Genomic DNA, 27031 nt, shown 5'->3' with positions numbered 1-27031 from the left:
CTCAGTATTATTTCACTTAGCATAATATTCTCTAGGTCTATCCATGTTGTCACAAATGGCAAAATCTCATCTGTTTTTATGACTGCATAATATTCCTGTGTGTGTGTGTGTGTGTATGCCACATCTTTTTTATCCAGTTGTCTGTTGATGGACACTTAGGTTGCTTCCATATCTTGGCTATTATAAATAATGCTGCAATAAACAGAGGAGTGCACATACCTTTTTGAGTTAATGTTTTTGTTTTCTTTGGGTAAATAACTGATAGCAGAATTGCTGGATCATACGGTATTTCTATTTTTAATTTTTTGAAAAACGTCCCTACTGTTTTCCACTGTAGCTATACCAGTTTACATTCCTATCCACAGTGTATGAGGGTTCCTTTTTTTGTTTTAGAATTTACTGACCATATATTTAAATAAATTAGATTGCATCTGTTGCGCCATTCACCACCCAATCATTGTGTTTTTTGATACCCATAAAACCTCCATATACCTCTTTAATTTTAATATGTAGAAATTCTAAACAAATACTTGTTACCCATATTTAAGTTATTTCAAAGTGTGGGTATGTACCCTCATCTGCAGCAGTGTGAAATGGTTTTCTTTTATTTGGTTCTTAATATATATGTCGAATATCATAAAAGCTTATGTTATTTTAGAAATATTTTTATGCCAGTATGTGTGTTTTGCCCATTGTCTTTAGTTTATTCACCATGAGAATCATCCATGATTGTAACCATGTATTTTATTCTGCAATTGTTAAAAAAGTTATCAAAATCACTGTGATGGTTATAATCATATTGAGTTGTAAAGCAGTGAGGCCCTAGATGATCACTTTATAAGCTAACACTGTAAGATACACACCCGATAAGCTATTTGTCAGTAATGTTGGAGGAGTGAAGAACCTATAGTTGTCTACCTCTCTGCTCAATTGATTTCTCTGTGCCAGAAACATATCATATTATGTTCTTAAATATTTTCAAATTCTCAGTTTTCCTAATTTTTTTCATAGAAAAGTACCATTTCCAATTTCTTAATTCTTGTAGACTGCTTATTTCTATTTTCGAATGTTTATTTATTTTGAGAGAGAGAGTGCATGTGTGTGTGAGTGGGAGGATAGGCAGAGAGAAAGGGAAAGAAAGAATCCCAAGCAGGCACTGCACTGGCAGCACGGAGCCTGATGTGTGGAGCTCTATCTCACGAATTGTGAGATCACGACCTGAACCAAAATCAAGAGTTGGACGCTCAACTGACTGAGCCACCCAGGTGCCCCAGACTGCTCATTCTTTTAGAAAAGTAATCAGAAATAATTTTTAAAAGATTTTGTATATTTCTAATCCATTTTTTAATTAGAAAAAATTTGACTTTTTCTAGTTTCTATATTTGATTGTAGTATCTGAAATATATTATGGATATAGACAAATATACTAAGATAATACATATTTTTAACAGCATTCAACTATGACATCAACATTGAGGAGACTGGGTGAAGACATATTCAAAGGAGTAGTAACTAAGGGAATTCAGGATAATTCTTTAGACCATTCAGTGGAGAATAAACCAAAGACAGCTGCTTTCTTTAAGAGCTCCAATTTACCATTGAGATTTTTATCAACTTTAATTGTTCTCAAAACAGTCACTCAAGGTAAGCTTTCAAATGTGCTTATGGTATAATTTTTCATAAACAAGTAGAAGAGAATACTATATAATGAAGCAACTCTTACATAGTCAAATATGTTTTCCATTTTTAGAATGAGATTTTATAATGGTGGCACATTATAGTAAGCTTTTATTTGCTAAATTTGAGAAAATGGATTAGTCAGTTGGATTGTTGCCCCCTCCCAGAAGACTTTGTTGATTCTCTTAGATCATGTTCCCATGATAATATTATTGTATTCACCATGAAGTATTGAAATTCCTAATATGTTATTTTTACTGGAGCATGTGTTGGCAGACTATAGCCTAGTGATCAGATCTGGCCCCACCACCTGTTGTGTAAATAAAGTTTTATTTAAACACATACATGCTCACTTTTTACCTGTTGTCTATGACTGTTTTTGTCTTATAACAACAGAGGTGAGTAGTTGACAACAGAGACTATATGGCCCCCTAGATGCATATATTATTATGTGGCCCTCTACAGCAAAATTTTGTCAATCCCTACACTAGTTTGTAAGTTGACTGAAGAAAAATTGCCTTGTTTACTACTGTATCCCCCTGCAACTAGCGTAGTGCTTGATGTATAATAGTGAATAGGAAATTAATGGATTAAAAATAATGTTTCAATCAAAGTTGACCATTTTATATATAGTTTTGATATATACCTGTAAGGAGTTATGTTTTTGGGTTACTAAACAGGTGATTTCTTGTTAAAGTAAGCCATACCAATATAGTCAGACATTAAGTATGCATCCTTTTATCTTTCCTATTTGTTAAATTATGTAACTCAGTGTAGGGTTTTTTTTCAGTGGGAAATGGCAATAACTTAATTTTACTACTATATCTGAAAGTGTGTATGATTTAGTTACACCTGATTATGGACTTTTACAACAACAACAATATGAAACTATAACTATCTTCTTAATTATTTTTTCCTTATGTTTATGGTTCTCATAGTTAAACACATTGGCAAGGTTTGAAAGGTCATTTATGAGAAGGGTGTATTAGCCCAAAATAAAGTTCACCACATACCAACATACATTACAACATCATTTGATAAAATGATCACTGATAAAACTAATGCAATAGAGATAAAACAAGAGAGAATGGGTACTCTCTGTCACCTTCTGTGGAATTCAATATTGGACATGCTGACAGTCTTCAACGATCCATTAAAAAAAAGGAAAGAAATGAATATTGGAAAGGAATACAGAAAACTATTAATAGTCTTAAACTACTAATAAAAAACTATTAAATTTGTGGATACTCTCTGTAAATCAAGGCCATCCAATAAGACTAGCTAAGAAATATATTGAATATAATGTGCTATGATCTGAATATTTGTGTCCCCTAGAAATTCATGTGGTGAAATACTAACCCCCAGAGTTGATGCTGTTAATAGTTGGGGTCTTTAAGAGGTGCTTATTAGATCATGAGGGTAGAGCCCTTGTGAATGGAATTAGTGCCCTTATAAAAGATACTCCATGGAGATCTCTCTCTTTAGCCCCTTACATCATGTTGAGGACACAGTGAGAAAGAAGTTGTAGTCTGTGAACCAGGGAGAGGGTCTTCACCAGAAAGTGATCATACTGGCAACTTTGTCTTGTATTTCTCCACCTCCAGAACTGTAAGCAATAAAATATCTGTTATATATAAGCTACACAGTCTGTGGTATTTGCTATAGCAGCCTGATAGAATTTGTTTCAGAAAATCAAAGAAAATTCACAAAGTCTATTGACTTTCAATAACTATCATTACCATCTATGACTATCTATGGCTATAGTATGACTACTATGAATATCACTAACAAATAGCAATAATATATTTTTTAAAAAGACCTATTAATATAAACAAAACAAAAAGTGTAAAATATGGATATGTCTAGTACGGTGTCTGTAAACTTAACCCTTTGTGAAATATAATAGGGCATAAAGATATGGTAAATAATGGATGAATGAGCAGGGTAATAAAGATTATAGATGAAGTTAAATGACATAAATAAGGGACTTTTATTCTTCCTTATAAATATTTTAAAAACTATAAGATACTCCAAGTGACATAGTGTAATAATACCAATGAGAATTCAACTATAGTTTAAGTTGAGAGTAGGAAAGGTGAAAAAACACTTGAAATGAATGTGATCATTTAAAACAAGTAAAACAGCAACATGGGTCATGGCTTGCCTGAGAAGATTTTAAAGCAACCTTGATAGAGTCCAGGAAGAAGGCAGACTAGAAAGATCCTGAGCTTACCTCCTCTCGGGGACACGGCAAAGCTGCAACTACAAATAGAGCAATTCTTTCTGCAAATGGCCTGAAGACTAGGGAGAACAGCTATTCCACAGCTAAAGACACAAGGAAAAAGTCACATCAAGAAGGGTAGGAGGGACAGAGACATGGTCTGTTTAAGAACCAAATACATGCTGTGGTGGTCAAGAATCAGGAAGGACATCACAGGTGCAGAGACCTCTCTAGGAGTGAGGGGTTTGAGCCCTACATTGGGCACCCCACCCTAAGGATCTGCACTGGGAAGATGAGCCCAATAATGTCTGGCTTTGAAAAACAGTGGGTCATAACTCTAGGAGTGCTGAAGGACTATAGGAAATGGAGACTCTGCTCTTAAAGTGCCCATGCACAGTCTCATGTAGACAAAGCACGGGGAAACAGTTTGAAAAGCACCTGGGCCATAAATGAAGGAGATTTATTGACTAATTATAGGGCATGTGCTTGGAGGGATAGGGATCTATAGGAACTTTCTCTAGGAACAAAGTGCTGGCAGGTGCCATTTTTATTGCCCTCCTCAGTCTAGCAAGGCATGATGATGCATGCCTTTTGACACTCCCTATCTACCTTAATGGCACTGCTTGCTCTCTACCAGTGTTCCCCTGTGAACATGCCCATCCCAAAGCACTTGCCCGAGCAGGCACATTTTTAAAGCGCCTCCTGCCCTTCTTCACACTAGTGGTTGGCCCCACCAACCAGCACACCTGCAGCAATCAACAGCTGGTCCCCTCATCCAGCTGTGCCAGGACCAGACCCTCCCACCAGTACGTCCATAGTAGTCATGGCTGGGCATTGGTGGGCAGCTGGTTCAGTGGTCACCTCAACCCACCAGTTGGCACAGCATTTGCAGCCCAGTCACAACAGGTAGGTGCACATAGCCCACAAGGATACACTGCTTGAGGGTTGAGTTCTGGTGATCAGAGTACACTGTGTATTCTGGACCCTCCAGGATGTTTTTTATGTAAAGCCATTACTTTCAAGATCAGGAGATATACTAATCTACCTAATGCATAGAAACACAGACAAAATGAGGAGACAGAGGAATATGTTCAAAATGAAAGAACAAGACAAAACCTCAGAAAAAGATCTAAACAAAATAGATAATCTACCTGATAGAGTTTAAAATAATGGTCATAAAGAGGACTCCTGAACTTGGGAGAACAAACACACTAGAGGAGTCAACAGCAGATTAGAGGATGCAGACGAACAGGGTGCCTGGGTGGCTCTTCAATCTGGGAGACAGAGTAGTGGAAATCAGGCTGAACAGCAAAGAGAGAAAAGACCATAGAAAAGTGAGATAGGTTAAGTGACCTCTAGGACAACATTAAGCATACTAATAACTTCATTATAGGGGTCCTAAAGGAGAAGAGAGAGAAAGGGATAAAGAACTTACTTGAAAAAAATAATAGCTGAAAACTTTCCTAACCTGGGGCGGGAAATAGACATCCAGTTCCAGGAAGCACAGAGAACCTCAAACAAGAGGAACCCAAAGGAATCCACACCAAGAAACGTAATAATTAAAATGTAAAAAATTAGAGGGTCGACTGGGAAGATGGAAGAGTAGGGGGACCCTAAGCTCGCCTCATCCCCTAGATACAACTGGAGAACACATCAGCGTAAATAACCCAAAAAATGATTTGAAGACTGGCAGAACAAACTCCACAACTAAAGGTAGAAAAGAGGCCACATTAAAAAAGGTAGGAAGGGCAAAGACATGGTCTGGGAGCAAAGCAGACCATGGCTGTCTATGGTGGGGAGGGAGCCAGTGGTACAGAGAAGGTTGAAAACAGACTTTCACACTGAGGAGCCCACGAATGGGAAGGATGAATCCCCATTACATTTGCCTTTGAAAGCAAGAGGGGCCAAACTTCCTGACTTCTTACAACCAGTGAGACTTACCACCTATAATTTTCATTTTCATTTAGTTTAATTTAGTTTAATTTAATTTAATTTTTTGAGAGAGAGAACAAGCTGGGGAGGGGGAGAGAGAGAGAGAGAGAGAGAGAGAGAGAGAGAGAGAGAGAGAGAGAGAGAGAGAATCCCAAGCAGGCTCCGCACTGTCAGCACAGAGCCCACTGAGGGGCTTGAACTCATGAACCTTGAGATAATGACCTGAGCTGAAATCAAGAGTCAGCTGCTTAACTGACTGAGTCACCCAGGTGCCCTTTAACACCTGGAATTTTAAAAATCAGCATCTCAGCTCTGGGGGAGCCTTGAGGGCATTAGGAACTAGAGTCTACCATTAACGTGACAGCAGGACAGACAGCTGGTGTAAATAACAGCATAGAACCATCAATTTGAAAAACTCCAGGGGCAGATGGGAGGGAGAGTGATTTGCTCATCTTCAAGCATGGCTTGGAGAGACGGGGATCATGGGGAGACCTCTCCAGGAGCAAAGAAGCTGTTCCTGCATAAACAAAACAAAACAAAACAAAACAGCCATCTGCCAAAACCAGTGCAGTGCCGACACTTTTTACCTAACTCGTTACACCAAGCCTGTGGCCTCCCACTATGGTGGATCCACTCTTCCGAGTCACACTTGCCGTAGTTTGCTGCAGTCCCTCCCCCCCAGAAGACCAGTACAAACCCTGCCAAGACATCTCCTAACCTACATGTCTGAAGGACCTCAGTTCCACTGGTGGCAGGGGCAGGTCTCCTTTCTCACGCAAACCACTGCACACGTTAAAATGCTCCCCACCCCCGCTGGGGACCAAACACTGCACACAGTAGGCAAAGAGTCTCTACAGACAACTGGACTGAAGTAAACAAACAAACAAACAAACGAAAAAACTAACACTCAACAGCAGAGCACATGCAACACACATAGGACACACTCCCTGAGTGCCAGGCCCTGGGGAACAGGGGACACAAGACACTATATCACCTCTTCTTTATAAGACTTCTAGCGTCAAGAGCAAGAGAAGTAGCTGCTTTCCTAACACAAAGAAACAGACAAAGAGACAAAATGAGATAGAGAAATATGTCTCAAATGAAGGAACGGGACTAAACCACAGCAAGAGGCCTAAGTGAAATGGATGTAAGTAATATGCCTGATATAGAAAATTTAAAGTAATGATCATAAAGATACTCACTGGACTTTGCGAAACAAAAAAAAATGTAGAAATTAAAAATTTAAAAAAAGCGTAAGACATCTTAACACAGACATAAAAATGAATCAGAGATCAAGAACACAATAATGAACAAGCACAAAGTGAAATTAAGAAAACAGTCCCATTTGCAGTTGCACCAAAACCAATAAAATATTTAGGAATAAACTTAACCAAAGAGGTGAAAGACCTGTACTCTGAAAAGATTTCAAACTTGATTATAAAACTGCTGTTATCAAAACAGACTGGTATTGGCACAAAAATAGACACACAGATCAATGGAACAGAATAGAGAGCCCAGAAATAAACCCATATTTACATAGTCAATTAATCTGTGACAGAGGAGGCAAGAATATATAATGGTGGAAATGACAGTCTCTTCAATGAATGGTGCTTGGAAAATTGGACCAGTTTACTATACCATATAAAACAAATAAATTCAGAATGGATTAAAGACTTAAATGTAAGACCTGAAATCATAAAACTAAAAGGATAAACTCCTGGATAATAGTCTGACCAATATGTTTTTGAATATGCCTCCTCAGGCAAGGGTAACAAAAGCAAAAACAAACAATTGAGACTACATCAAAACTAAAAAGCTTTTGCATAGTGAAGGAAACCATTCACAGAATGAAAAGACAGCCTTCTGAACTGGAGAAGATACTTGCAAATGATCTATCTGATAAGGGATTAATATCCAAAATATATATGGGACTTAGTATAACTCAACACCAAAAAAAAAAAAAATCCAATTAAAAAGCAGGCTGAGAACGGGAACAGACATTTTTCCAAAGAAGACACATACATGGTCAACAGACACATGAAAAGATGTTCAGCATCAGGGAAATGCAAATCAAAACCATAGTGAGATGATATCATCTCACACCAGTCAGAATGTCTGTTATCAAAAAGACAAGTGGGATACCTGGGTGGCTCAGTCAGTTAAGTATCCCACTGTATCTTAGCTCAGGTTTTGATCTCAGGGTTGTGAGTTCAAGCCCCACATTGGGCTCCACATTGGACATAAAACCTACTTAAAAAAAAAAGACAAGACATAGTAAGTGTTGGTGAGGATGTGGAAAAAAGGCAACCCTGGTATGCTGTTGGTGGGAATGTAGATTGATGCAGTCACTATGTAAAACAGTGTGGAGGTTCCTCAAAAAATTAAAACTAGAACTACCATATGACCCAACAATTCCACTTTGGGGCATTTACCTGAAAAAAAAAAAAAAGACAGTAGTTTGAAAATATATGTGGACTCCTGTCTACTAACTGCAGCATTATTTGCAATAACCAAGATAAGGAAGCAACCTTAGTGTTCATTGATACATGAATGATAGGAGGATGTGGTACCCGTGCGTGCACACACACACCACACACACACACACACACACACACACACACACACACACACAGGAATATCACTCAGCCATAAAAAAAAACAATGAAATCTTTATATTTTTGATGACATGGATAGACCTAGGGGGTATTATGCTAAGTGAAACAAGTCAGAGAAAGACAAATACTACATGTTTTCACTTCTACATGGAATCTAAAAAACTAAATAAATGAATAAACGAAACAGAAACAGACTTACAGAGAACAAATTGGTGGTTGCCAGAGAGGGATGGAGGAAACAGGTGAAGGGGACTAAGAGGTACAGAGTTCTAGTTAAAAAAATAAGTCATGAGAATGTAAAGTACAGCATAGGGAATACAGTCCATAATATTTTAATAACTTTGGTGACAGATGGTATCTAAATATCATTGTGAGCATTTTGTAGTGTATTTAAATGTCAAATAACTATTTTGTACAGCTGAAACTAATGTAACATTATATGTCAACTATATTTTTGAAAAAATAAATTTTAGTTAAAACAATCATGATAGATTATAAAAAGGAGTAATTTTAACTTAAAACCTCAAAATAGGGCAATAGGAATGAAATGACACAATTAGTGAATTTGGTGACTTCCTTGTGCAAGTCACTTTTTTAAGAAAATGGAATCGTAAGTGCTTTCAAAGTCACTAGAGTCTGGTGGGTAAGTAGATTATAAATATTTAATTCTGCTTCATCATATAATTTCCACACATGTTTAAATAATGTGCTCCTGTTTAAAAGAGAGATGATACATTACTTTTGGTGGTATGATTGAGGGGATCAGGAGACGATATAGTATAAGCAGTTAGCATTTGAACTGGACTGTCAGGGGTGTGTAGGATTTCATAGGCAGAAAATAAAGAGAAAGACCTTTCCTAAGGGAACAGTATGAGCCAGTGCTTGAAACTGTGGAAAAGCATGACATACAAGGAGACCAGTGAGTTATTTCAACAGGAAAACATTTGTTGGGGTCACAGCTGTTCTGAAATGGTGTTATATCAACCTCTTAAAACATTACTTTTGGTTTATCTTCTTTGAAAAACATACAGAGATTATACCATGTTTTTCTACATGGTTAACCATTTTTAGTTAACAGTGTGTTTACAATTCATTCATACTGACACAATATGTGGTGAATTTTAAGCTCTGTGTGTTACTTGGTAATAAAATTTCTAGCCAGAATTCACATTATGGTATCTCTTGTCCATCCTCGTCACCTCATAACTGTCTTGTTTGTTTTTGTTATGAGTTTTGTCCAATTTCTAAGCTAATAACTTCTGAAAAGTGTGTATATTTTTAAGTATAATCTTTAGTATATAAAATGAAAGTTGAAAAATTAGACAAAACTCCCCATTAATTTATTTTAAGAAACTAAGAACTGTGTAAGTTTATTATCTTTCATCTAAATGTGTGAATACACAATTTATGCTGTTTGTTTAATTTGAAAAATTATTTGTTTAGGTGTTTTTTTCTGATTCTGAAATGGTTTAAAAAAATTTTTTAAAGAAATATCTGAGAAATCACTCAGAATTCACTTAGAAATATATCTTAAAGCTGTTTTTAAGAATCCCATAGGAGATTCCAGAAGTATTTGTATACAAATTGATGATTGAAAATAATCTGTTAGGTCTAATTTGGCATCAGACAAGATTTGAGAGCTGGAATCAAAATTCAAAAATCAGTTAAGTCATTACAAAACAGGCAGAATGAGTATGATTAACTGAAAATAAGTTGGGTATGTTATTAAAAATCTAATCAGTAGCTCAGTCGGTTGAGCATCCAACTTCGGCTCAGGTCATGATCTCACAGCTTGTGAGTTCGAGCCCTGCATTGGGCTCTGTGCTGACAGCTCAGAGCCTGGAGCCTGCTTCAGATTCTGTGTCTCCCTCTCTCTCTGCCCCTAACCCACTTGCATTCTGTCTCTGTCTCTCTCAAAAATAAATAAACTTTTTTTAAAAAGTTATATATTGCCTTATGGTGTATAAAACTTACCACCCATGATTCTCTCCTAATTTTGATTAACTGACAAAGCACATAAAGCAACAAATATGTTTTCCTAAAGTTGTAAAACTATCCCTAATTTTCCATTTGTGACAAACACATCTGGGGTTAGTTTTTGTTCAATTCACTTTTTTCTATAACAATTTATTTCTTTTTTAATAGAAGTGTTTATGGCAAAATATTAAGAGCTGCTAGGTCTATGTGGAAATACAACATGTGCATCTTTTTTTTTTTTTATGTTTATCTTTGAGAGAGAGAGAAAGAGAGAGTGAGTACATGAGCTAGGGAGGGGCAGAGGAGGAGACAGGATCTGAAGCAGTCTCAGCGCTGACAGCAGAGAGCCCAGTGTGGGGCTTGAACCCATAACCATGAGATCATGACTTGAGCCAAAGTCAGACGCTGAGCCACCCAGGTGCCCTAACATATGCATCTTTTATACCATTTTTCTAGGTGTATAGTTCAGAATTCATTTTTTGAAATTAAAAATTATTTTTCCAGTGGAAGCTTTGAGAGACTTAAGAACTGTGCGAACTTCCATAGGAAGTAGAGTGAGAACCTAGAGAGGGCCCCGGATACTTCGATTATTACTTTAAAAGACATCTGCATGTTTTCCTAGAACATCATAGCAGTCTGTGTCATGGAAAAGCAGCTCTGTGGGTTAAATAATAGATGTGACTCAAAAAACAGAGAGTTGTGGTCTGTAGTTAAAAACCTTTGAGAAATTTGAGGATAACTAAAGTTTAATAATGCCAATACTTTAATTTCATTACCAGTGGGCTTTATGAATCACTAAAACTCAAATATACTATATGCAATATTTCCCAAACTTATTTAATCTCCAAATCCTTTCGGAAGAGTGATATATAGCACTAATTTTCTGAGAACAACTTGGGAAACACTGTCCTACAGTTTATAAAGCACCAGTGTAATGCCTTATGAAGGTTAACATTATCCTGAAGAACACTTTCAAGGAGAGAAAATTAATGTTAAGAAAAGTGAGTGGCTGAAAGGTGAAATTCACATCGGTATCCTATTCTAGAGCTGATGAACTATTTCTTTTTGATCTTGTGGTTTTTGTCTTCATTGTCTGGTGCTCTACAAGTTCAGTAGGCTGAGGGTTGAAAGGCAGCTGGTGGATCAGCAAAGCAAGCCAGGTAGAAGAACCAGAAAAGGAAAGAGATGACATGTATTAAATAAAATTAGGAGAAATGATTATTAAGTATAGAGCAAAGTAAAAGATGTACCTGTCTTATGGTGTGTTACAGCAAACTTTGGGAGAACTAAAAATTTACACATAGGAAAAACTTAGAATACTTGTCTTAACTCTGGTAAGAAGATTATTTGCTATTTATAAAAGAAAAGTATCCCTTACAAGATTGGTAAATTTAGTATAAAAAGTAAAGACAAAAATAGATAAATGTGTTGGTTAATATACATAATAATAAATACTTGGTACCCAAATATATATAGATCTGTAAGATACTTGGTTTCCATTGACTGGATAGTGCAAATATGTTGTTCAAAAAGATAATAATACTGGGTGTGATTAACCCTATAATGCTAAGCCCTTTATAGATTGTCTCTGAATATTATTGTTCCCATATTAGTTGTTACTAGTTTATAGAGGTTAGATAATTGTGTCACGGCCACACAGCCAGTATTTGACAGTCTGGTTCAGCTCACCTCTCTCCATTTTTAGAGCCCACCCTCTTGACCCTTTGTGTGACTTCCTAAGATCAAGTGCTCCTGAGACAATCAAAGAAATAATAATACTTACATAGCACTTACTATGTTAGAGGCTAAGCACTTTACATATAGTAACTCATTTAAACCTTATAACAAGGTTGTGAGATGTCAGTATTAACATCTCAATTTTATAAATGAGAAAATTGAGACATAAAGAGGGTAAGTCTGCATTCTTACTGTGCTACACTGATTCTCTGAAATAAAATATAACTGTAAGATATAACCTCTCCATTACACTCAGAAAAATAAAATGATTGAATATAATGTATTGCTGAGAAGAAATAGGTACAATTTTAGTCATTGCCAGCTAAAAGTATACTGGTAAAATGCATGTATATTTGACTTTAATAATACAGTATTTCAATATGCAGCACTTCAGATTACAATACAATAGTTCACTTGTAAGATTAATATGTAATATTTATATAAATATTACAATTTAAATATAAAATCAAAACTGTCTTGAGAAATATAGGTTTTTTAAGGTTTTATTCTTTTATATAATTTTTTAAAGTTTATTATTTTTTAATCTTCATTCACTTTTGAGAGAGAGAGAGAGAGAAACACAGAGCATGAGCAGGGGAGGGGCAGAGAGAGAGGGAGACACAGAATCTGAAGCAGGCTACAGCCTCTGAGCTGTCAGTACAGAGCCCGATGTGGGGCTTAAACTCATGAACCACAAGATCATGACCTGAGCTGGAGTCGGATGCTTAACCAACTGAGCCACCCAGGCGCCCCTAACTTTTCATTTTAATTCCAGTTAGTTAAAATACAGTGTTCTATTAGTTTCAGGTGTACAATACAGTGATTCAACACTTCCATACATCACCCAGTGCTCAAAAGACAAGTGCACTCCTTAATCCTCATCACCTATTTCACCTATCCCCCCACCCACCTCCCCTTTGGTAACCATCAGTTTGTTCTCTATAGTTAAGAGTCAAAACAGGTACAATTTTGATTGTATTGTAACTTAACCATTTCTGAAGTGCATTCTGCTTATAGGAGTCACCAAAATGTATCATAACCTTTAATAAGATTTACTGCAAGGAAATAATTCAAAAGGGAAAAAGTTCAAAGAGGTTAATGTGCTGTTTGTAATAATGATAAAGGATAAATAATTGACAAATCCACAATTAAAGTAGTGAAGGACAGGAGTTCTTGTACTGTTGTTGGCATTTTTGTAATCATTCATTTTTTTCAATTTTTTTCCTAGCAGTAACCTTAGGAAATAGAGAGTATTGTCATTTTTACAGAAGAGCAAATGGAGGGTCAGGCACTTGTAAGGGACCCAGATCTTTTCTTCACCCTAAGTAATCAGGCCTTTAACAATATCATCATGAGGACAGTAGAATGTTGTGTGTCATTAACAGATTTAAGTATGCAGATGTGGGAATCAATGTAAAACATTTTAATTAATAAAACTTGCGGTACACATTAATTTCATCAGTATAAAGATATGAGAACTGAAAGCGGTAGTAAGAATCTTACCTGATAGTTAAGCATCCAGCTTTGGCTCAGGTCAGGATCTTCATGGTTTCAAGCCCTGCATTGGGCTCTGTGCTGACAGCTCAGAGCCTGAAGCCTGCTTTAGATTCTGGGTCTCCCTCTCTCTCCCCCTCCCCCGCTCTCACTCTGTCTCTCTCTGTTTCTCTTTCTCTCTCAAAAATAAACATTTAAAAAACATATATAAAAAAAGAATCTTACCTGATAGAACTATTTTAGGGACAAATTTCTGGTCTTACTAATTAAATATACTCTCTCTTCTCTTTAGTTGTGTGCATCAGAGCTAGTTCTGCTGTACTGCCCTTCTCAACACTTGGCAGATTTATATATTATGCATATTTATTATACTTATGCAGATTTATATATATAAACTATGTAGTTATTTATACTTTAGGCCCAAAGAAATGTAAGACATTATTGCCATTCTCAGATAACAGGAACAGTGTAGTAGTTAAGAACTTCAGTTTTGCAGTCAGATAACTAACATTTGGGTCTCAGTCCCATCACCAGCTATGTGATATTGGGCATGTCCCTTTTCTGTGTTTCACCACAATTTTTTGAAGAACAAATGAGAATTAATATGAAGGTTTAGTAAAGAGTCTGGCATATAGTAAGTGCTAGCTGCTATCATCATCATAAACATTTTTGTTTAACATCTAAGAGTTGGTTTTATTTGAGATCAGAATTGAGGTCTGTTAGACTGCATTAGATTTCTGTTGGTTCATAATAAACCACCAAATACTTAGTTACTTACTTAAAACAACAACCAGCTTTGGTACAATTGATAACTCAAATTTCTTTAAATACTCTTAAAGTTAATTTTTTCTTGATTTTAGACAATCTTCACTATTAGGGAAATTAAAATAAGAATTTAATTTTCACTTAAGGCAACTTAGAAAATATAACCAAATAGGAGCGCCTGGGTGACTCTTCAGTTAAGTGTCCAACTTTGGCTCGGGTTATGCTCTCTCGGCTTGTGAGTTTGAGCCATGCCCCTGCTCATGCTCTGTCTTTCTCTCCTTCAAAAATAAATAAACATTAAAAAAATTTTTTTTAAATATAACCAAATACTATTCCTCTCCCCAAATTCAATAAAGGACAATTTTTTAAATTTACAAATTTGCTGCATCATGTAGCATTTAGCCTATTTAATCTCAGATGATGTATTAATTAGAAGTGAAGTCTGTGTCAAATACAGTAGGTGGCACTATGATAAAAACTTCTGTTTTTGTGAAGAATTGAGTTCAGGATTCATCTGTACTCTTCTGCCTGAGTTTTTGCTAAATAATGGTAGGTTTCTAAATAAGACAAATATGAACAGAATCTAGCAACTTTGCTTAACCTAAATACACATTAATTTGCAGTGTTTTATTTTGTTAAATTACAAAAATAAAGTACAATAATGGCAGTGTTCCTTGAATTAAATTTTACTGAAAGGAAGAATAGAGTGTACTATAAATTGATCTAGAGGCACAGATTTTAATTTCTCAAAATTCTTTCTTATGTATTTTAATGTGTATGTATTTCAATTCTTTCATAGGTATTTCACACAGGTTATCCTCAGCTTCTTATTCTTAATAATTAGGATTTTAAATTACATCTTTAGTGTATGTAAACTGATGCAGCAAATATGAAATGTAACACATCAGCCAGAAGACAGTAAATTTTTTAAAATGTTTATCTCTGAGAGAGAGGAAAAAAAGAGAGAATAAGTGGGGGAGGGACAGAGCGAGGGGGACAGAGGATCTAAAGCGAGCTCTGAGCTGACAGCAGCGAGCTCTATGTGGGGCTTGCACTCAAAACCACCAGGTCATGATCTGAGCCAAAGTCGGATGTTCAACCAACTGAGCTACCCAGGTGCCCCGAAGACAGTAAATTGTAATGGATAGATTCTGTCATATTTTCTGTTCATATTTTCAAAGTACTCTTGAGCCTTCTTTAAACAAATCTCAGGAGAAAACTCACTAGTATTTGAACAGCATGAACAGTTTTTTTTTTTCTTTCAATAGTATATTGAGTTTAGGAAACTGAAATATTCTTATACATTTAAAAGTGCAATGTATGGGGCGCCTGGGTGGCGCAGTCGGTTAAGCGTCCGACTTCAGCCAGGTCACGATCTTGCGGTCCCGTGAGTTCGAGCCCCACGTCAGGCTCTGGGCTGATGGCTCGGAGCCTGGAGCCTGTTTCCGATTCTGTGTCTCCCTCTCTAGAGCCCCTCCCCCGTTCATGCTCTGTCTCTCTCTGTCCCAAAAATAAATAAAAAAGTTGAAAAAAAAATTAAAAAAAAAAGTGCAATGTAAAATTGTTGTAAGAGTACTGATTGGGTTGTTTGGTGTATTGAAGTATAACAATATAAGTATCTTACTATCTCATTTGCATTGATTCTCGTTAAATTAGTCTCAGTTCTGGCTTTGCAAGCTTCCCAGTCATCTGTAGAACATCTTTAGGAGAGTTCCAGGGAGTCTGATCTAGTGGGTGTCATCATAATATTGGTCTTGAGAAAACTTTACTGTGTTAATGGCAGGTATATCACAAAAAAGTAAAACACCAAAGCATATTCAGTCTTCTGAAGTCTCTCAGTGGCCGTTTAATCTTTATTAAGATACAAAAATAGTCCTTTAAAAGTTTGCATAAAGTTACATTTTGAAGTAAGTAAATACATAGCAATAAAAACCACAATCTCTAGGGGCACTTGGGTGGCTCAGTCGGTTGAATGTCCGACTTCGGATCAGGTCATGATCTCACAGGTTGTGAGATTGAGCCCTACATAGGGCTCTGTTTTAAGATTTGGAAGCATATGGTAGTTATCAGATATTGAAAATAAACATTACTTATGGTGTTTATTATTAAACATCAGCTGTTATAATAAAAAGAAATAGATATTATTATTAATTCGGTGTTAAAATATGAAGGAAATTTACCCTATTATAGTGTAATTCCTCTTTCTTCTTCCTTTGAAGCATTTGAATCCTAACAGATTCTAAATTTAGCAGCAATCTCTGGTCATTTAATTATTGTTACCCTTTTTTTTTTTTCAAATATCCATTTTCTTTCTTTTTTTTTTTTTTGTAATTTATTGTCAAATTGGTTTCTATACAACACCCAGTGCTCATCCCAAAAGGTGCCCTCCTCAATACCTATCACCTACCCTCCCCTCCCTCCCACCCCCATCAACCCTCAGTTTGTTCTCAGTTTTTAATAGTCTCTTATGCTTTGGCTCTCTCCCACTCTAACCTCTTTTTTTATTCCTTCCCCTCCCCCATGGGTTCCTGTTAAGTTTCTCAGGATCCACATAAGAGTGAAACCATATGGTATCTGTCTTTCTCTGTATGGCTTATTTCACTTAGCATAACACTCTCCAGTTCCATCCATGTTGCTACAAAGGGCCATATTTTGTTCTTTCTCATTGCCACATAGTACTCCATTGTGTATATAAACCACAATTTCTTTATTATTCATCAGTTGATGGACATTTAGGCTCTTTCCATAATTTGGCTATTGAGAGTGCTGCTATAAACATTGGGGTACAAGTGCCCCTATGCATCAGCACTCCTGTATCCCTTGGGTAAATTCCTAGCAGTGCTACTGCTGGGTCATAGGGTAGGTCTATTTTTAATTTTTTGAGGAACGTCCACACTGTTTTCCAGAGTGGCTGCACCAGTTTGCATTCTTACCAACAGTTCAAGAGGGTTCCTGTTTCTCCACATCCTCTCCAGCATCTATAGTCTCCTGATTTGTTCATTTTGGCCACTCTGACTGGCGTGAGGTGATACCTGAGTGTGGTTTTGATTTGTATTTCCCTGATGAGGAGCAACGTTGATCATCTTTTCATGTGCCTGTTGGCCATCTGGATGTCTTCTTTAGAGAAGTGTCTATTCATGTTTTCTGCCCATTTCTACACTGGATTATTTGTTTTTCGGGGGTGGAGTTGGGTGAGCTCTTTATAGATTTTGGATGCTAGCCCTTTGTCTGATATGTCATTTGCAAATATCTTTTCCCATTCCATTGGTTGCCTTTTAGTTTTGTTGGTTGTTTCCTTTGCTGTGCAGAAGCTTTTTATCTTCATGAGGTCCCAGTAGTTCATTTTTGCTTTTAATTCCCTTGCCTTTGGAGATGTGTCAAGTAAGAGATTGCTACGGCTGAGGTTAGAGAGGTTTTTCCTGCTTTCTTCTCTAGGGTTTTGATGGTTTCCTGTCTCACATTCAGGTCCTTTATCCATTTTGAGTTTATTTTTGTGAATGGTGTGAGAAAGTGGTCTAGTTTCAACCTTCTGCATGTTGCTGTCCAGTTCTCCCAGCACCATTTGTTACAAAGACTGTCTTATTTCCTTTGGATGTTCTTTCCTGCTTTGTCAAAGATTAGTTGGCCATACATTTGTGGGTCTAGTTCTGGGGTTTGTATTCTATTCCATTGGTCTATGTGTCTGTTTTTGTGCCAATACCATGCTGTCTTGATGATGACAGCTTTGTAGTAGAGGCTAAAGTCTGGGATTGTGATGCCTCCTGCTTTGGTCTTCTTCAAAATTACTTTGGCTATTCGGGGTCATTTGTGGTTCCATATGAATTTTGGGATTGCTTATTCTACTTTCGAGAAGAATGCTGGTGCAATTTTGATTGGGATTGCATTGAATGTGTAGATAGCTCTGGGTAGTATTGACATTTTGGCAATATTTATTCTTCCAATCCATGAGCAGGGAATGTCTTTCCATTTCTTTATATCTTCTTCAATTTCCTTCATAAGCTTTCTATAGTTTTCAGCATACAGATCTTTTACATCTTTGGTTAGATTTATACCTAGGTATTTTATGCTTCTTGGTGCAATTGTGAATGGGATCAGTTTCTTTATTTGTCTTTCTGTTGCTTCATTGTTAGTGTATAAGAATGCAACTGATTTCTGTACATTGATTTTGTATCCTGCAACTTTGCTGAATTCATGTATCAGTTCTAGCAGACTTCTGGTGGAGTCTGTCGGATTTTCCATGTATAATATCATGTCATCTGCAAAAACCAAAAGCTTGACTTCATCTTTGCCAATTTTGATGCCTTTGATTTCCTTTTGTTGTCTGATTGCTGATGCTAGCACTTCCAACACTATGATAAACAACAGCGGTGAGAGTGGACATCCCTGTTGTGTTCCTGATCTCAGGAAAAAAGCTCTGAGTTTTTCCCCATTGAGGATGATGTTAGCTGTGGGCTTTTCATAAATGGTTTTTATGATCTTTGAGTATGTTCCTTCTATCCCGACTTTCTCAAGGGTTTTTATTAAGAAGTTTTGCTGAATTTTGTCAAGGGCCTTTTCTGCATAGATTGACAGGATCACATGGTTCTTATCTTTTCTTTTATTAATGTGATGTATCACGTTGATTGATTTGTGAATGTTGAACCAGCCCTGTATCCCAGGAATGAATCCCACTTGATCATGGTGAATAATTCTTTTTATATGCTGTTGAATTTGATTTGCTGGTATCTTATTGAGAATTTTTGCATCCATATTCATCAGGGATATTGGCCTGTGTTCTCTTTTTTTTTTTTACTGGGTCTCTGTCTGGTTTAGGAATCAAAGTAATACTGGCTTCATAGAATGAGTCTGGAAGTTTTTCTTCCCTTTCTTTTTTTTAGAATAGCTTGAGAAGGATAGGTATTATCTCTGCTTTAAATGTCTGGTAGAACTCCCCTGGGAAGCCATCTGGTCCTGGACTCTTATTTGTTGGGAGATTTTAGATAACCGATTCAATTTCTTGGCTGGTTATGGGTCTGTTCAAGCTTTCTCTTTCCTCCTGATTGAGTTTTGGAAGAGTGGGTGTTTAGGAATTTGTCCATTTCTTCCAGGTTGCCCAGTTTGTTGGCATATAATTTTTCAGAGTATTCCCTGATAATTGCTTGTATCTCTGAGGGATTGGTTGTAATAATTTCATTTTCATTCATGATTTTATCTATTTGGGTCATCTCCCTTTTCTTTTTGAGAAGCCTGGCTAGAGGTTTATCAATTTTGTTTATTTTTTCAAAAAAACCAACTCTTGGTTTCATTGATCTGCTCTACAGTTTTTTAGATTCTATATTGTTTATTTCTGCTCTGATCTTTATTATTTCTCTTCTTCTGCTGGGTTTAGGCTGCCTTTGCTGTTCTGCTTCTATTTCCTTTAGGTGTGCTGTTAGATTTTGTATTTGGGATTTTTCTTGTTTCTTGAGATAGGCCTGGATTGCGATGTATTTTCCTCTCAGGACTGCCTTTGCTGCACCCCAAAGCATTTGGATTGTTGTATTTTCATTTTCGTTTGTTTCCATATATTTTTTTAATTTCTTCTCTAATTGCCTGGTTGACCCATTCATTCTTTAGTAGTGTGTTCTTTAACCTCCATTGTTTTGGAGGTTTTCCAGACTTTTTCCTGTGGTTGATTTCAAGCTTCATCGCATTGTGGTCGAAAGTATGCATGGTATGATCTCAATTCTTGTATACTGTTTTGTGACCCTGTATGTGATCTATCTTGGAGAATGTATCATGTGCACTCGAGAAGAAAGTATATTCTGTTGTTTTGGGATGCAGAGTTCTAAATATGTGTGTCAAGTCCATCTGATCCAATGTATCATTCAGCGCCCTTGTTTCTTTATTGACCGTGTGTCTAGATGATCTATCCATTGCTGTAAGTGGAGTGTTAAAGTCCCCTGCAATTACCGCATCTTATCAATAAGGTTGCTTATGTTTGTGAGTAATTGTTTTATATATTTGGGGGCTCCCGTAGTTGGCGCATAGAGATTTATAATTGTTAGTTCTTCTTCATGGATAGACCCTATAATTATTGTATAATGCCCTTCTTCATCTCTTGTTACAGCCTTTAATTTAAAGTCTAGTTTGTCTGATATAAGTATGGCTACTCCAGCTTTCTTTTGACTTCCAGTAGTATGATAGTTCTCCCTCCCCTCACTTTCAATCTGAAGGTGTCCTCCGGTCTAAAATGAGTCTCTTGTAGACAGCAAATAGATGGGTCTTGTTTTTTTATCCATTCTGATACCCTATGTCTTTTGGTTGGCACATTTAGTCCATTTATATTCAGTGTTATTATAGAAAGATATGGGTTTAGAGTCATTGTGATGTCTGTAGGTTTCATGCTTGTAGCAATATCTCTGGTACTTTGTCTCACAGGATCCCCCTTAGGATCTCTTGTAGGGGTGGTTTAGTGGTGACGAATTCCTTCAGTTTTTGTTTGGGAAGACCTTTATCTCTCCTTCCATTCTGAATGACAGACTTGCTGGATAAAGGATTCTCGGCTGCATATTTTTCTGTTCATCACATTAAAGATTTCCTCCCATTCCTTTCTGGCCTGCCTAGTTTCAGTAGAGAGATCGGTCACGAGTCTTATAGGTCTCCCTTTATATGTGAGGGACGTTTATCCCTAGCTGCTTTCAGAATTTTCTCTTTATCCTTGTGTTTTGCCAGTTTCACTATGATATGTCGTTCAGAAGATTGATTCAAGTTACATCTGAAGGGAGTTCTCTGTGCCTCTTGGATTTCAATGTCTTTTTCCTTCCCCAGATCAGGGAAGTTCTCAGCTACGATTTCTTCAAGTACACCTTCAGCACCTTTCCCTCTCTCTTCCTCCTCTGGAATACCAATTTTGCATAGATTATATCTCTTTAGTGCATCACTTAGTTCTCTAATTCTCTCCTCATACTCCTGGGTTTTTTTCTCTCTCTTTTTCTCAGCTTCCTCTTTTGCCATAATTTTATCTTCTAGTTCACCTATTTTCTCCTCTGCATTTTCAATCTGATCCGTGGTCATCTCCATTTTATTTTGCAGCTCATTAATAGCATTTTTTAGCTCCTCCTGACTGTCCCTTAGTCCCTTGATCTCTGTAGCAAGAGATTTTCTGCTGTCCTCTATACTGTTTTCAAGCCCAGCGATTAATTTCCTGACTATTATTCTAAATTCACTTTCTGTTATATTGTTTAAATCCTTTTTGATCAGTTCGTTAGCTGTTGTTATTTTCTGGAGATTCTTTTGAGGGGAATTCTTCCGTTTTGTCATTTTGGATAGTCCCTGGAATGGTCCGGAACTGCAGGGCACTTCCCCTGTGCTGTCTTGAATAACTTGCGTTGGTGGGCGTGGCCGCAGTGAGACCTGATGTCTGCCCCCAGCCCACTGCTGGGGCCACAGTCAGACTGGTGTGTGCCTTCTCTTCCCCTCTCCTAGGAGCGGGGTTCACTGTGGGGTGGCGTGGCCCTTCTGGGCTACTTGCACACTGCCAGGCTTGTGGTGCTGAGGATCTGGTGTATTAGCTGGGGTGAATCGGCAAGGTGCACAGAGGCAGGAGTGGCAGGCTCAGCTCACTTATCCTTCGGTGATCTGCTTCAGCAGGGGCCCTGCGGCACCGGGAGGGAGTCAGACCCGATGGATGGATCCGCAGAAGCACAACGTTGGGTGTTTGTGAGGTGCAAGGAAGTTCCCTGGCAGGAACTGGTTCCCTTTGGGATTTTGGCTGGGGGATGGGCGAGGGAGATGGCACTGGCGAGCAGCTCTGTTTCCAGCCAAGCTGAGCTCTGTTGTCCGGGGCTCAACAACTCCCTCCTGTTGTCCTCCAGCCCTCCGGCTCTCTGAGCAGATGTTAAGTTCCGCTTCCTGTCCGAACATACTCCCTCTGGCCCCTCTGCTTTTGCAAGCCAGACTCAGGGCCTCTGCTTGGCTGGAGGGCTGCCCCTCAGCCCCGGCTCCCTACCGCCAGTCCGTGTAGAGCTCACTGCCTCTCCGCCCTTCTACCCTCTTCATCTGCTCTTGGCTCCCGAGAATCCATTCTGCTAGTCTTTTGGCAGTTTTCTGGGTTATTTAGTCAGGTGTAGGTGCAATCTAAGTGATCAGCAGGATGCGGTGAGCCCAGTGTCCTCCTACGCCGCCATCTTCCCCTCCTCAAATCTGTTTTTTCCCTTTTGAATTTAAGTGATGGTATTTTCTTTTTATTTTATTTTATTTTTTTTGATTACCAACTATACTCCTGACTGATAACAGCAGTTGATTTTATGTATTTTTTTTTCAGCTGACTACCTGGCTCAGGCGTTTGATTCTCTGTGTTTAGACTTGAAGACAGATGAAGGAAAAATCTTGTTTTTGGAGTATCAAGCTGTTCCAGTGATACTAAATCATCTAAGAATATCCAGTAAAGGACTTCTCTCCAATGTCATTGATAGTTTGCTTCAGATGACAGTGGAATCTAGTAAGTTTTAAAGTTTTTGGATACACAAAGAAAGGACAGTAAGATGATTCTCCTCATGTGTTCTGAATGTATAACTCTACCTAGACATACTGTATTTTATAATAGAAATGGTTAAATGTACTTTTGGCAGCTGTATAGTAGAGTCATTAATAACATTACTAGGAGTTATGTGTCTAGATTTCCACTAAGCACAATTTCCAATATTCAGTCGTTTCAGTTATATAGATATATTCTGCATTGTTAGTCATGTTTTTGAGCTTCTCTGTCTGTTCTCCCATCTAATCATTCTGATATATGTAACCCTGTATTCTCTGTTTGCTCAAAGGGAGTGAGATGTTCAAGTGTATCTCCATCTAAAGTGAGAGTAATGACAAAGCTACTCATTGCCTCTTCAACCCTTACTGTTTTTGTTGGAGTTTGGGGGTTGGGGGAGCACTCATCTATATATATGGGTACTCTTTTTCATGCATATTTGTAACATTTGTAGCCTGTGGATTATTTGACCTTTTTGGTTTTTATATTGGCATAACAAGTTCTTCAAACTTACTATTTTGATGGTTCCTAATTTAGCCCTGATATATATGGGGATGTTGAACATAAATAATTTCATTTGCTTTGGTTGGTATTGCTCTTTGAAACTCAAGTAACCCCTTGACTTGTAACAAGCAACCATTTTGCCTCAGTAATTCTTTTTCACTTTAGTTTTTCCTCTTCTCGATTCCTTCTTCCTTCTACAGTACTTCTAAAAATGAAATGTTTATGCCTTTCAGAAGGTGGAAACTAAAATTGGAAAGCCATTGCTCAGTGTGGTAGTAAGCAGTCTGTGGAATTTGGTGCTGCTTGTGGGCGATTTCCTAAGAGCTGGGTATAAACCATAGTTATATTTCTAACTAGGTACATTTAGTGTATGGCTTCACATTTTCAATTCACTTTGTATACTTTCTCGTTTTTTCCTTTACAACATCCCTGTGAAGGGCCTGTATAGAAAAACTGAGGCCTGGAAAAATTAGGTAACTTGTCCATGGTTCCACAGTGAGGCAGAGGTAGGACTTAGACTTGAAACCAGGTCTGATTCTAGATGTAACAAGGTACAATTCTACTGTTGCACTGTGATTAGGTTTTCCAGAGGCTTTTTTCCTGCTGCGAAATGTCAAGTCTTCTCTGACATATTTAATATTTTTAGCCATTTTTGACTATTGGGTGTCTAGCTACCTAGATAAGTAATCTCAGGGTTTTGTATCTTGATTAAGGTATAGAGCAAAAAAGTGAAAAATTAGTAAAATGAGACACAGCCACCCAAGATTACTTGTTTAAAGTTGGTAGATTTACAGTTAAGTTTCACAGGATTTTTCTTAATGAAGAGAACAAAAATTTTACCAGATGCAAATGTCTGTTTATTAGAAACAAATCTGTGTGAACATTTCTAACAGAGATGAAATCTAGCATCCAAAGGAAAACTAAATATAATTTTATGAAATAGTGGGCCTACTTGGGTAAAATGACTTTATGGCACTGTAACATTCATATTTGGAGAAATATAGTAGATAAAAAGTCAAAAGATGTTCAGTTCATTCACTCATGTTTTCCTTTGTTCAAATTATTCTCAAATCCAACGTTATCCTTTCTTGTTCAAATTGAGTAAATAAAGCAATTTCTTATGCGGAGTGCTAGAAAGACATGTCATTTTTAGTGATGGGAAACTGTTGGAAGGTTAGACATGAGTAAACCTTTGGGGTGCCTGGGTGGCTCAGTTGGTTAGGCATCCGACTTCAGCTCTGGTTCATCTCATGGTTCATGGGTTCTAGCCCCGTGTTGGGCTCTGTGCCAATATGATGACATATTTCAAGTGTTGTGTTTGCAGTACTTGCTGAACCTTATGGCTTCCTTCAGTGTCCATTTAGGGCTTTGGAGAAAGGCTGGAGGAAGGTGTCATGGACCAAGCTCTAGCCTGCGAGTACTCAAAGTGCTTAGTACTGGTTCTCTAACACAGGTTAGTATAGAAATAGTGTTCAAAACCTGTGTAGTAGTTGTCAAGTTACTAATTGTATGCCAAACTCAATAATAATTTAAAACATTTGGACTTGTGAGGTGCCTGGTTGGCTTAGGTCCATCCTGATTTCAGCTCAGGTCATGACCTCAGGGTTGGTGAGATTGAGTGCCGTGCTGGGCTCTGCGCTGACGGCGCTGTTGCAGAGCCTGCTTGGGATTCTCTCTCTCTCTCTCTCTCTCTCTCTCTCTCTCTCTCTCTGTCCCTCCCCTGCTTATGCAAAAATAAATAAATAAACATTTAAAAAATACATTTGGACCCTTATTTTGTATGTTTGTTTTATTTCATTTCTAGTGTTTTTTAAAGGTATTGTAAAAAGATAAATCTTAATAGTTTATTTGAGCAAACACCAATTCTAGTGGGGAGCACCAAATCTGAAATGATTACATGTGCTCTGCCTGTGGGGCCTAGGGCAGAGGTTTTAAAAGACAGGGAAACAAAACAAAAAAATTATTTAATTGGTTTTAACTTAAATGTTTGCTTTGTTTGGGAAAATTTAGTTAATTGGCCGTGATGATAGTTTTTCTTGAGGTTCATTTTCTTAGATTTGAGAAAATCTAGTTGACTGTTGATGAGTAGTTTTTCTTGGGTTTTGTTTTCTTAGATTGAAGCACATTGACTGCTTTAGAATTTGATTTGTTTAGGTAGGGTACCTTGAGAGCTCTTCAGTGTAATAGCCTCTTTGTTTAACTATTTTAAACCGTATTTTGTTAAAGTGTGTTATATTCTGTGTGCTGGATTGGAAATCTCAGACTGGTGCTGACCCACAGTAGTTTGAGGAGCAATAGGATACTCCATCCCTACTTGATATTTCATATTAAGCCACAATATAGTTTGTATTGCTATAGTTGATGGTTTTTCTCTTGTACCCTTGTGCTCTTCCCCCAGATTCATCTTTTCAGATATGAGAAATGTTATGCTATTTAAGTATTTACTGTTTTTTGAAAGCTGGTAAAATGCATTTTTTTTAAATCTAGATCTATTTTATTTAAGATTCTTAAATGTATGTTTATTTTTGAGAGAGAGAGAGCCCAAGCCGGGGAGAGGCAGAGAGAGGGGGAGACACGGAATCTGAAGCATCTCCAGGCTCTGAGCTGTTAGCACAGAGGGGCTCAAACTCACAGACTGTGAGATCATGACCTGAGCCAAAGTCAAACACTTAACCGATTGAGCCACCCAGGCACCCCTAGATCTATTTTAAAATGCATTTCTTTGAGTATAAATTGAGATCGGTACCTTGATTTACCTCAACACATGTTATGAATACTTTTTTTTTTTAAGATTGAGTGCTTCTGATAATATCTCTTTTGGGTGTGAGTGTATGTCATATAATAACTTAGTAATGTTGCTTTTAGAAAATTACTTTGTGGTTTCTTTTTTCTTTTTCCTGTCAGTGGTTAAAAGCTATTATTCATTTACCTGGGTTTAGCTGGGTAAGAACTTGAGTCTTATTTTATTTCAAAGAATACTTTCCTTTTCTTGTCAGACTTAGTTTAAATAGAGGGATTTAAGTTTGTATTTGTATTATTTAGTTCACTCTGTTTTGTGGCTAAAAACTGCCTTGTCTAAGATAACATGCTACCATTTAACACTTGAATTGCAATAATGTTTTTGAGTATATTTTGCAGATACTTTTTGAAGTTTATTTTTATTACAAAAATAATAGAAAATTGGAAAACTACAAGCTAGAAAAAAAGTCTTACTATCCAAAGATACCTACATTTACTTCATATGAATATTACTTTCTCTCTTTTTTTCCATGAACAATTTTTATGATGTTGGTTATTTCTTTTCTTTTTCATTGTTTAGCATGGTTAAATTCTAGTGTACATTTAGTTGTATCAGTCTCTGTTTATCTGTCTAAAATACCAAAATACAGGAAAATATTAGGGTATTTTGCAAAGAAATATACTTGAGTTTGTTTAAATTGTGAATATGTGTAAAAATATAATAAAGATAGCACAGAATTATCAAATACTTTGGACTATGCTACATGCATTAAATTTGTTCTATGGATCTAGAAATTATGTGTTTATATTTTTTAGTTTGGTGCTATTTTTGATTGGCAGTTTGATTTCTTGATTTGGGCAATATTTCTTCCCTTC

General features: G+C 37.1%; 1 protein-coding gene across 11 annotated transcripts in view; it reads left to right on the top strand.

Moving 5' to 3' along the window:
- CCDC138 (coiled-coil domain containing 138) overlaps nucleotides 1-27031 on the top strand; it is a 148278-nt gene that overhangs the window by 71784 nt on the left and 49463 nt on the right. For 8 of the 11 annotated variants that reach the window (XM_045053975.1, XM_045053979.1, XM_045053974.1 and 5 more), the window contains 2 exons: nucleotides 1452-1644; nucleotides 22703-22879. In XM_045053975.1, coding sequence (XP_044909910.1) covers nucleotides 1452-1644; nucleotides 22703-22879 — 370 coding nt within the window. Of the gene's footprint in view, nucleotides 1-1451; nucleotides 1645-22702; nucleotides 22880-24769; nucleotides 24870-27031 lie in introns of all 11 variants that reach the window. The other 3 variants (XM_045053977.1, XM_045053976.1, XR_006595440.1) reach the window with 2 other exon arrangements.

Source organism: Felis catus, chromosome A3, assembly GCF_018350175.1.
Source record: "Felis catus isolate Fca126 chromosome A3, F.catus_Fca126_mat1.0, whole genome shotgun sequence".
NCBI classification, from domain to species: Eukaryota; Metazoa; Chordata; class Mammalia; order Carnivora; family Felidae; genus Felis; species Felis catus.
The sequence above is the reverse complement of the archived record's forward strand: the minus strand, read 5'-3'. Positions and strand labels throughout refer to the sequence as shown.